This window comes from Eleginops maclovinus, chromosome 3 (genome assembly GCF_036324505.1).
Source record: "Eleginops maclovinus isolate JMC-PN-2008 ecotype Puerto Natales chromosome 3, JC_Emac_rtc_rv5, whole genome shotgun sequence".
NCBI lineage: Eukaryota > Metazoa > Chordata > Actinopteri > Perciformes > Eleginopidae > Eleginops > Eleginops maclovinus.
Window position 1 is genome coordinate 7642557 of NC_086351.1, and position 12503 is coordinate 7655059.

Here is a 12503-nt window from a genome sequence, read left to right on the forward strand (position 1 = left end):
TGGTTCTGAGTTTAATACTCTGATAAACTGAAAGTTACTACAGTTCAAATAAAAGTTAAGACAGAGACATTAAACCATCTGCTTCTACTCATTATGTCTTCTTTTAACAAACTGAAGTCAGCAAAACTGGTTATATAATTGTTATTTAAGGCCCCAACTCAAAACAGTGAGTCAAACCTAGTTTGTCCTGACTGAAATCCAACTGATTTAATCGTCAAAACAACATGGAGTGTGAAACCAGAACCACATATGCTGTCCCCCTCTCTGTAATGAAGTTTTCCACTAACTTCAGCCTGTTTCTTTGCAGTCAGCTGGGTCAATAGTACACAGCCCTCCTCCATTTCCCCCTCTATTCCTCTGCAGAGAGAAGGAATCATAGCCTTTAACGGGTAGCGGTTGATGTCCTGACAGGGGGATGATGGGAAGGGGAAATGGAAAATGTTACCCCTCTCTTTCTTGCATGGCCCGGTTCTCCACGTCTCTTCTTACACTCCCTCCTTCCTCTAACCCTCACTTAAAATCTCTTCTTTGCTTTCACTCTTCCTTTCTTCTTCCTCCTCCTCCTCCTCCTCCCCTCCTCCTCCTCCTCTTTTCAGCCTTGGCTCGACTTTATCGTCCTACAATGGATTCTTTTTGGCCGAATGAGCCCTGACACTTCCTGGATGCCTGTGTGTTGAGCTATCTAAATATGGGAAAGAGGAGAGGGGGACTGAGGTTTTCATACTGAACACTTTTTGTTTGCCCTTAAATGTGGAGAAAAGAAAAGGGGAGGAAAAGCAAACGCAATATTTTTGGTATGATACCTTAAAATGAAAGAAGTATTCATATCCTTAGACAAAGTGCAATTACCAGAATAAAAAAAATGTCTCTATAAGTAAAGCCCTGCATTCAAACCATAGAAGAAAAACAAGTGTTATCAATATACTATTCTTTAAGTATCACAAGTACAATGTTCACAGTGTCAATTTACTGCTGTAGAGATTAAAGATCCAGCTAATCTAAAAGATGTTTTAAATAGTTGTTTTATTTAGCCTGAGAACCATTGAAAAATTCCAAATCATCAAATTTAGAAAACATATGTTTTTCACAGGACAGAAAGCACATTAAAACCTGTTAAAAAATGTGGTCAGAAAAATGTAGTAAAGTAAGAAGTTCTTCTATCCAACTACTTAAGGGTGCTCAGTTACATTTCACTGATAGAAAGAGAGGAGCCTTGGGAACAGAATGAAAAATGGGAATACGGTGGTTATGACAATGATGAAAAGGAAGAATGTGGTTCAGTGGGAGTTACAAAATGTCAAATGTGAAGTATTTAAAGCTTTACGTAAACCCTGTTTCCAGAGGACATTTTAAAAGATAGACGCAAAGAGCTGGAATGAAAAACCTGCAGCGAAGGTTGTTTAGATATTCAGAAGATTAAGTGGATTTTGTGCGCAAGCAGAACTCTAACCACTGCTTGGACAACTGTCAGGGGAAAAAGAAGAATGTTCCCACCATACCAGTGTGCATTCCTGATAAATGATATTTAAGAGATGCCAGTTCTGAAGTGCGTGTCAATCAGTGGGATTACATGCACACATTATTAGAGATACTGTTTCACTGTAGAGGTAACTGTAGAGGATCTGAATGGTGCATATCTACAGTATATTATCCCCATCAATGACATTGTTTAATATTTAGGAAGTCTCAGTGTGAACCTGAACGCACAAGTTCCCTGATTCTGTGAAGTCGTAACACTGTGTGTCATTGTGATGATGTAATCAAACATGCAATAGATTTCTGAGTGATTATACACAGATGCAAATGCTTAAAAGAAAATTGGCCTCAAATGCTTCTGTGTTTTCAAATGTCAAAATTCTGGCAATGTTGGGTTGATTAATTACACTTAATCTTGGGTAGGTTACATTGGAGGAAACAGCAGGACTAAGCTAAAAAACCCGCCTAGTATTCCCAACCCTTTCCCAATAAAAGCAGGTAGCACTACCTCCAAAAGTTGACAACACTGACAGTATTTTCCTTGTTTCCCCCCCAGCATTTGATTTATCTATTGCTGTCGTGATTTTCAACAAATATTACAATTTTTTTCTTCTGAAAACACATTAACCACCCGAGTTGGGTGTAAACAAACTCAGCAACACTCTTAGAGATGAGGATTTATGTTTACATGCAGATAAACAAACACATGGGAAGTGTTTTCGTCACTGAGTGGCTTTGACTCTCCAGCTGGTTGCTCAAAAGTAACATGTCCAATCGGGTTGTTTTCACCCACTCATTCATTACTGTCTGGATGCTCCAGCCTCTCAGTTCTTACGCCGACCCTCCTGCAGACCCTTTAAGTAAATCTGCCCCGCTGTCCTGCAGACTGTGTAAACACCACCGCTGCTCCAGCTGAGTTTCTCATTAGTCAATGCGACATAATCCAGTATAGCCCCTCTCCAATGCCCGCACTGAACAAGTAAAGGTATGATTTATTTAAACAAAAGAGGCAAGGGTCCTGCTCCACGTTAGTGCAATAAACAAAACTTATAATCCATGGCGGCGTTCTTTGCTCCAGGCCAAATTTGGCTCTGCTCTACCGTCTGTGTAATTATTGTCAAAGCAGTCCTTGTACTTTTCAAAGCTGTGGCCGGGCATATGTGCAGTAGAGGGTAGGGGGGGGGGGGTGGTAAACGTGGAGCATGGACGTGTAGTTCAGTTCTACTTCTAACAAAGAAGGTTCACAGCGGTCAGCATGAAATTGTTTTTAATCTCCCGCTCATCCATGTGTTACGTCAGTGCAATTGGATATCACATTTACTCCATGATGTCAAATATCCAAGACTTAAAAACATATTGATGAGATATTTGAAGAATGCACCCGTGACCAATCAGGGTGCACATGACGCGACCCAGTGGACTGAGATCTCTTCATAGTTATATGAAATCCAAACCTTGTGTGAATCTCTGCTGAATATTTACCCCACCGGAGACGATCCTCAGGCTTCTGTAAAATTAACCATTTAAAACTCGTCTATCTTCTGAGCTCCATGCAAATTGTCCTGCCAATTCTTAGTAATGTGTTGGAAATATAAAACTCCTGGGCTGAAGGGCGAGATTTAGATGTGGAAGCATGATGGAGATAATGTGTCGAGGAGTCAGGGTTTTATGTCATCCAAAAGCACTCTTCCTCTTGTTTCTCTTCTGGTTTTCCTCTCTATTTTGTCTAATTTAACAAGATGAGTCTCTGTATATCTGTTTTTCATGACATCATATGTGTCAGTGTACACCACAGTGTAGGGGAAGAAGATTGAATTAGAAATAAAGGCAAAATAGACAAAATGATCCTACAGTACAGGCTCTGTATGCATGTTATAATAATCAGGAGTAATCTTATTTTGCTTCAGTGTTTTATTTTTTTTTTCCATTTCCAGCATTGCAGAGCAAGATGACTCAATGTTTAGAGTAGGAGGTGCATTAAACTGACTGGTTTGAATCGTTGGAAAATGTTGGCAGTCAAAGTGAAAACCTCCTCTGTCAGAACGAGGGAGGCTGTTTTACTTCAAATTTCTGAGTTCAAATAATAAAAAAAGCAAGGAGTTGCCAATGTTATGTTTAGGAATTAAGCAGTCAGGATCAATGTTCTTGTCAATAATAAATAACAATAACAGTTGTTCTTGTGTCCTTTCAGCGTGTGATGACAAACACTGGGGTCCAGGCTGCGGTCAGCAATGCAAGTGTGAGAACAAAGCTCTCTGCCATCCCGGCAAGGGGACGTGTCAGTGTCTCCCGGGGTTTATAGGACGCTACTGCGAGGAGTCCTGTCCTGCAGGCACCTTCGGGAAGGGCTGTCTGCAGAGGTGCAAGTGTGGGAGCGGTGGATCCTGCGATAAGGAAACCGGAGAGTGTTTATGCCGGGACAACTTCACCGGGACATTGTGAGTGCACAACAATATACACACACGATAGGAGCATTGCATAGTGGAAGATTTATTATGAAATGCTCTACTCATCTTGTTTATAGGGCCAAAGTAATGACTGAAAAAACATTATTGGGGTTTTAAGGGTTTTTCCCTTACTCCATAATAAATATTGGTATTTTGAAATGGTTCCCCTCTTCAGTTTTAAGATTTCTAAAACGTAGATAATGTAGAAAACATGCATATTATTATTTACAGTTAATAAAAGTATGGTATCAAAGCAGGTTTACAGTTTTTTAAAGTCAGCAGCCAATACATTTGCCAAGTCATGCCGCAAATGTAACATGAAATTGAATGAATATCCCTTCTTGTATGAGCCATCTTTTGAGGATGCCCGGTTTGCTATTTGATTTAAGAGACACTTGATACCTCATTGAGTTTTTCAATCTAGATTTTCTTTTGAGGTTTGTCAGACACAGATCTGCCAGTCTTTAGCAAATCATTTGTTTCCACAACTTTAAGATGGGAAAAAAGGCCCTTACGTACTTCACTATAATCCAAAAGTCATCTGTTACGCCTGTTCTTTAGATGCCCCTGAGGATGAGTATACAATAAAAAAATCTTCCCTACTAAATATGAGTGGAAACTCTTGTACTGCCAGTTTGAACACATCACTTTAAATAAGAATGGGTTTGCAACAATGATTACTGGATGGAACGTGTTGATAAGTTGCATATATTTAAAATCTGTCCATATCATTTCACATCAAGGAAGTATTAAAGAATATAGTATCCCAAGTGTGAATTGAAGGCAAATATTGGTTATTAATCACAGAGATCAGGGCTTGTGATCCCTATCTCATAACCTATAATTCAATTCTATAACAATGCATCATTATCTATCTGCAAAGAAAAGTATGAGTATAAAAGTAATTCTAGGTCAAGTATAATAACCTAATTGTACTTCAGACAAAAACTCTGAAAAACGTTTTTGGTTCATTTTCGCTGTAGAGGAAAACATTTACCTCAGTCTTCAGGAATGTCTCATGAGGACATATGGAGTGTTTTTCGAATAAAGTGGTCCATTAAGCTGTTATTAAGCATCGTCTCTATCCTGTCCCCCAGCTGTGAGAAGGCGTGTCCCAGGAAATGCCAGGCACGATGCCCCTGCCAGAATGGAGGTATCTGTAAAGGCAAAGGGATCTGCGATTGCCCCCCTGGATGGACGGTACGTCTCTACTTTAAAGCTTTGCACTGACACCAAACATTATGTAATCCGTGGAGGTTGCCAGATTTTGAACTGGCCTCATGTACATTTCCATATTTAAGACACTTTGAAAGCAACCTGTCATCTCAGGGGACATGCAGATGCATGGTTTTTCACTAATGTGAAAATCCGCTTACTTTGTTTTTGGAAAACATTCATGACAGGAGACATGATTGTGAAACCAGAGAGAAAAATAAACAATTTTTTTCAGAGTAACCATAAATTGTAAGGTTGCAATGACGGTGTCTCATTCCAGTTGTGCAATGATGCATCCGCCTTTTCTTGGCATTTCATTTTGCCTCAATGTTTTTTTACTCTACAGGGTGCAGTTTGCACAGAGCGATGTTCAGAGGGACGGTTTGGACAAAACTGTGCAAACGAGTGTCTCTGCCACAACAGGGGCAAATGTGACCCTGAAACTGGACAGTGTCAGTGTGCTCAAGGTTTCACTGGTAACAGGTGAGTGGGATTTTTTGTGGCTGCTTTTGAATATTCTCATGCAAAGGGTAGTGTTTTTATAGGTCTGTTCAAGGGACAGTGAAAAAACAAAACCTCAAACAGTCTTAAAGGGGAAATATCATGCTCGTTTTCGGACTCATACTTTATATTTTGGTTTTCAACTATAACATGTTGACTAGCGATTCAGTCTGAATGCTGGTTATCCCCTTCTGGCCCAATCTTCCCCGTCTCATTAAGCTCCACTCCTTTTTCAAGCACTGCTCTGTATAATTTGTGAGCAAATTTGTAAAGGTAGTTCTCAAGACGTGGATGGAAATACTCATATATGGGGAGCAGTATGTTCTGGTGAGCCCACATGTGACATTTTAAAAGGGATGGAATCTGAATGGTTATTAAATCCCATGTGTACTGTCTGATGCAGTATATAAAGGCTGAAAGGGTTGAGTTGTTTTATAGCTTATGCGTTGGTAGGCACTCCAGTTGTGCACGAGTTTCATGATATGTCCCCTTTAAGATGGCAAGTGTATGCAAAAGTAAACATTTTGTCCAGGTGCTCTGTGTATCAATATAACTCTCTGTGTTCTTGCCCTCAGGTGTAACGAGGAGTGTACTGCAGGCTCCTATGGTCAGGACTGTAAAGGTGTGTGTGACTGTGCTAACGGGGCGCGCTGCTACAACATCGATGGAGCCTGCCTTTGTGAGCCAGGCTTCAGCGGTCCACACTGCAGGGACAGGATGTGTCCACCCGGAAAATACGGCATGCACTGTGAACGCACATGCCTCTGCCAAGAGAAACACACTCTCAGGTGAGCGGATGTTGTCGGAAACAGGGGATTAAGCTTTTCAAACATGAATCTGAGGCAGTGCTACTCTGGGAAGCAGACATAATCCAATCTTGGTTAAGCGAAACCACAGTGTACCTCAATATATGTTTCCTCTGGTTTAAATGATGAGAATGAAACTGGTAAAATAAGCATAACACTTTTCTAAAAATAATGTTTTCTTCTTTATCTATACAACACTTTTCCCCACCTACATGTACTGTATGCATGATAAAAGCATTTAGCCGTGCAGCTACTGACTAGTTAGACCTTTCTCACTCTTTCTTTGTATTTATGTGGAAGTTTAATCTTATTTATCTCAAATTCTTTGTCCAGTTGCCACCCCATGAAAGGAGAATGCACATGTCAGCCAGGCTGGGCAGGACTCTTCTGTAATGAGACCTGCGCTCATGGTTTCTACGGCCATGGCTGCCTGGAGCCGTGTCTGTGTGTTAATGGAGGGGTGTGTGATAGCGCCACTGGACAATGTCACTGTACCCCCGGGTATATGGTGAGTGATGCAGTTTAGCATGATTTAGTTAGGAATTAGTGTATAGCGAAGGTATTAGATGTTGTATTCCTTTTCTGTGCTCAGCTCTAATGATCTTTTTGTATTGTGTGTCGATGTTACCCGTTAACCTAAAGTTAATCTTTGTTATTATTGCAGGGGGTTCACTGTGAGAGTCCATGTAAGAGTGGCACCTATGGCAAGAACTGCACACTGGAGTGCTCCTGTGAAAACTTTGTCGACTGCTCGGCAATTGACGGGGCTTGCTTCTGCAAAGAGGGTAAAGAATATACACAGAGATTTGGTCACTGTTAAAGAACACATGTTTGATTGCTTGACAGTCAATGCTTCACCTATTGATTGAATTTGCATAATTGAGGGAGCAAAGTTGTTGAAATCACTTTATCACACATGGTTGACGCTCCTTTGTTTGTCCGCAGGCTGGCGAGGGCCGGACTGCTCCACCCCCTGCTCTGAGGGGACCTGGGGCCCAGGATGCAACGCCACCTGCCATTGCGCCAACGGGGCAAAATGTAATCCTGCAGATGGATCCTGTGCCTGCACAGCCGGGTGGAGGGGGCCGCACTGTGACCAACCGTGCCCGGTAAATGCTTTGATATGAGGCTTTATAACTTGATCCATTTGTTTACAAAGTTAAAGATGTGAGATCCATCAGATAATCTTAAACCAGAGAAATAACTGGTTCTTTTTGAGGCATTTTGTATTAAAATGTTTGCCTTTGAGGAGACAATAACAGTAAACTTGAATACAATGACAAAAGATGAATAATTCAAGAAAACCAAAATAAAACCACGATGTACATGCATAGTAAAGTGTGCATTGGAATACTAACATAACATTAATTGAATGTAAAAGAAATAGAAAAATAAGTAAAAATCATGGTGTAAAAAAGCCTTGCGTGTAAACCCAGGCTGCTCTGTAAAATAATACTGATAAGAAAAAGCATTATATGTTTATTCTATGTAAAGCTGAGTGGACAAATCAACTGCTATCTTTGATAAGACTTAATACACAAATCATAAGGGCCAAAATGAATCAGAACATGTCAGTTCTGATTGGACAGTCAGGAGAAATGTCGTCCAGCTTTTCATCGCTTACTTCACCCTCTGAATGCTTCCGTCTGTGTTTTGGCCGCGTGCCCCTCCTGTCTCTGCGCAGCCAACCACCAGGCTGTCTACACAGCGACACATTGCCAGTGTAGTATTTTGTCTGACTCTGACTGAGCTGGCCGAATGTTGAAGAGATTCCCCTGACGATTCTTTGCCCGTTGGCATTTGCTCACATGTGCAGATGGGCACGTTTGGGCCAGGCTGCCTGAAGAGGTGTGATTGTGTTCATGATGACGGCTGCCAAGCTACCACCGGGGAGTGCCGCTGTCTGCCAGGCTGGTGGGGTAAGTGATGACGTCCTCCTGGTGTCGCTGCCAGCTTGGCTTTGGTACCACTCAACTTCACATATAAGTAAAAAGTACAGTTTTTCCTCCCTAAATGAAGTAGAGTATAAGTATAAAGTAGCATAAATTGGAAAAGAATATAGTCAAAGAGTCGTAAAACATTTTAAGGTCTTTGAATCAGAATCTGAAATCCCACAGCGGGGACATTTACAAGCCTACAAAATCAGTCTTTGTTGCAACTACCTTGTGAATAAAAGATAACTAATAAGGGAATACAAATAGATAATAACTTATCTGTTGATTTTCACATTTATAATGAAATAGAAACCACTGTCTTTGTAGATGGAAGACAATCATACTTATTGTACATCAGCCAGTATAAAGTTAACACAATGTTCAGATTTTTGTATAAATACTTAAAACTCTGAAAGGAAAATGCAACTTTTTTTTCCATTATATAGTATATTTTACAAATATTAGCTTGCTCTTATTGAAGTTAATTTATGGTTTCAAGGTTTTATTTGTCATATGCACAGCATATACAACGTATATGTTGGCAATGCAAATCTTATATCCCATGCTCCTCCAACAACTCAACATACATGGTGCAAATAAGATAAATAAAATAGTGCAAAAGAGAGAAGAATATTTACAATAACAACAATAAAGATTTGATGATGGGAAATATATACATATGTGGAATACATTGAAAGTATTTAAATACTTTACACTGTTGAATGAGGAGGTATGGACAGATGCATATATTACGTATAACAGATGTATATGGCAGATATGTATGGCAGATACAGATATGTATGGCAGATGCAGGATTTGCATGGAGTATATGTCCATTGTGGTGTATCCAGTTTTACTTGGATATGAAAATAACACAGGGGGCCTGCTCTGTTTTTCAGTTCACTCATTTTTCTTCTCCTCAAGGTTCTCGCTGTAATGAGCCGTGTTCAGAGGGCCTGTGGGGGCGCCACTGTAACCAGACCTGTCACAAGCATTGCCCCAATAGTGACACATGCTTGAGAGAAACTGGAGCGTGTGTGTGCCGTCCTGGCTACTGGGGAGTCACCTGTCAGAACAGTGAGTGTTATTGCTAAAATCTGATCTAAACTAGAACAGTACTGGATTGACTGCATTTATATAGCACTTTTCAAGTCATTATACACACACATTCATACAAAGGCTGAGGTTTCCATACAAAATGTCCCCTACTCTTTAGAAGTAATAAACACTCACACACATTAACATCTATGGCAATGCCATCCGGAACACATTTTGGTGCAATATCTTGCCCATGGTCACTTCAACATGTTGCCTGCAGGGGTTGGGGCTCGAACAATGACCTTCTGATTGGTGGACCGCTGCTCTGTCTTGTATGGCATCCTCTGACTCTGATTGAATGTGTGTGAATGGACAAATGCTGACTTGTGTTGTTGTAAATTGATTTCAGTGGTAGTAAAGGCTGGAAAAGCACCGTATAAATGCATGCCATTTACCGTTAGTGTGCAACATCTGCCATGCCTCACTCTTTATCTGTTTTTCTCCCAGAATGCAGAGCTGGTATGTATGGAGAGCAGTGCGGCATGTCCTGCCCCTCCTGTGGCCATTCGTACCGCTGCCACCATGTGACAGGAGAGTGTGACTGCCTCCCAGGATACACTGGGCCCAACTGTGATCAAGGTTAGGATTAACACCAATAATGATCCATCCACGGCCAAATCCTTTAATACATAAGCACCTAGATGTGACTGAAATCTCCTGCATTCAATCTCGTTAATGCATGTGATTTTTATATAACACACTGTGTTTTACAGTTTGTACAGCTGGATACTATGGCAAACAGTGCACTGAGGTGTGTGTTAACTGTGCCAACAACTCCACATGCGACCACCGGGACGGTCACTGTGAATGTTTGCCTGGATGGGCTGCTACCGACTGCTCCATACGTGAGTGCAACTTCATTCAGCAAGTAGAAAAAGGAGATTTCTTTGGAGAAAATGTTACAAAGACTAACATGAAATGTGACTGCTGAGACAGCCAATTGCTGGACCTTAACTGTTATTAACTTACTGATACAAAGGGTGCAAAAGCAACTTTTCCCCCAACATATTGACAGATGCCTTATTTGCCCTGTTAAGTGTAAATGTTTTTTCAAAAATATTTATAATTGATCCAATTGATGATTATTTTCTCTGTAAGATGTAAAAAATAAAGATAATTCTACAGGCCAAGTTGATGTATTTAAATTGCTTGCATAAAATCCTTTTTTTTTTGGATAAGATGAGAAGATTCCTGAGAATGAATCGATTAAGTTTGTTGTTGGTTAATTTGTTGGTTAAAAAGTCTTGATCGACTAATCAGCTTTACAATTCAATATGACTTAAAGATGACATAGGATCAAATAAAAAAAATCTTACTGTATTCAATATTAGCCTCAATTCCTTTGACCATAGTTTGTTACATGGGTCTAATGCATGGATTTGATGTGTATCTTGTTGTTTTCCAGCCTGCAGTGCCGGTCGTTTTGGTCCTTTCTGCACTCAGACCTGCTCCTGTCCCAGCAAGTTTATCTGTGACCGATACACAGGAAACTGTGTGTGTGAAAGTGAAGAAGATGACTGCAAACAAGGTATACATACAAACAGGTTCTCCCATGAATATAGGAGCCTATTGATTCATTTTGATTCTCCTTTTTTGCCAATGTACTCAAATCAAAGCCAACCTTTTTCCTAAGGAGTAGAGGAAAACAACTTCAAGTCTTGGCTGCTCTTGCTCCAACTTTGACGTTGAAAGTTATTAAAGGCTGCTGGACTCTATTTAACGTTCCACTTCCATTTACAGACACTTCTGTGCTGTCTGGGAGCGTCATGGTGCCTTTTCCTCCTGGTGAGCGGGATTCGTGGGGAGCGATTAGCGGCATTGTGGTGCTCGTCATTCTGGTGGTGCTGCTGCTGGCTCTGCTGCTGCTCTACCGCCGCAGGCAGAAGGACAAGCAGAACAACACGCCCACTGTGTCCTTCTCCACCAGCCGCACCATCAACTCTGAGTACGCCGTTCCAGGTACGTCAATATGTCGTGGTGGAAGTACTACGTTTTTCTTCAGTAAAATTACCAATACAACGATTATTCCACAATCGCTTCCTTTGGGTTCTGCCAGACTTTGCATAAGAGACAAATGCTCTTTAGGTAGGATTATTTTAGTTCTTGTTCATGATGTGGTGTCAGTTTTATCTCACTCATGTGTTCTTGTTATTAGGATCCACAGAGATGCTTTTTATTGACCTTGAGGTAATTTATTTGCAGCAGACGTTATCCATGTGTTTCTTTTGGCCTCACAGATGTTCCTCACAGTTACCACCACTACTACTCAAACCCCAGCTACCACACGCTGAGCCAGAACAGGCCTCCACTGCCGCACCTCCCCAACAACCACGACCGCACCATCAAGGTGAATGTCTCCTCTGTTCACATCAGTGCAGTGATCTGAACCTTAAGGACATTTCCGAGTGTTATAGTGCAGCACTGGGAGACGTGTAATTTATCCAGCAGGCTGTGTTTTCAGGGCCATGAAATCATAAATCATCAGATGCTGACCTAGCATGTCACAGCGCTTTCAGCTTTTATGTCAAAAGCATATTTTATCTTGGTGTTTCCTTTGCATTTCTGATTATTTTCCTATTCTGTGTGTCATACAGAACACCAATAACCAGCTGTTCTGCAGTGTGAAAAACATGGAGAGGGAGAGACGGGGCCTGTTTGGGGTTGAGAGCAACGCCACTCTTCCTGCAGACTGGAAACACCACGAGCCTCGCAAAGACTCAGGTCCGTCTGCAATGGGTGATTCACATTTAGGATCAGCCACTTTATCCATTTAGGGGAGACACATAATGCAGATTGACCTGGAGTGGTAAAGTAAAATGAAATGAATGGATTAACATTAACAAGATAATAAACGTAAGGAATTGGTTTCCTGACCTCCTGACCACAGCGATGTAAAACCTAATCTGTAAAAATGTTATATTACTGCTAATATAATCTCCTGCTAACCACCTACAAGTATTTTCTCCTTCTGAGTGTCAGTGGAAAGCTTAGTGATTAAGAGTACCTTAACTTTTAGTACTGGGACA

The 12503-nt window shown here is 40.9% G+C and overlaps 1 protein-coding gene across 1 annotated transcript in view; it reads left to right on the forward strand.

Moving 5' to 3' along the window:
• pear1 (platelet endothelial aggregation receptor 1) overlaps positions 1 to 12503 on the forward strand; it is a 40672-nt gene that overhangs the window by 24311 nt on the left and 3858 nt on the right. The window contains exons 6-20 of the mRNA XM_063878476.1: positions 3668 to 3914; positions 5021 to 5123; positions 5485 to 5621; positions 6215 to 6427; positions 6779 to 6953; positions 7110 to 7230; positions 7391 to 7554; positions 8262 to 8364; positions 9304 to 9456; positions 9925 to 10056; positions 10191 to 10322; positions 10883 to 11005; positions 11218 to 11436; positions 11715 to 11824; positions 12072 to 12198. Of these exons, the coding sequence (XP_063734546.1) occupies positions 3668 to 3914; positions 5021 to 5123; positions 5485 to 5621; positions 6215 to 6427; positions 6779 to 6953; positions 7110 to 7230; positions 7391 to 7554; positions 8262 to 8364; positions 9304 to 9456; positions 9925 to 10056; positions 10191 to 10322; positions 10883 to 11005; positions 11218 to 11436; positions 11715 to 11824; positions 12072 to 12198 (2259 nt within the window). The remainder of the gene's footprint in view (positions 1 to 3667; positions 3915 to 5020; positions 5124 to 5484; positions 5622 to 6214; positions 6428 to 6778; positions 6954 to 7109; positions 7231 to 7390; positions 7555 to 8261; positions 8365 to 9303; positions 9457 to 9924; positions 10057 to 10190; positions 10323 to 10882; positions 11006 to 11217; positions 11437 to 11714; positions 11825 to 12071; positions 12199 to 12503) is intronic.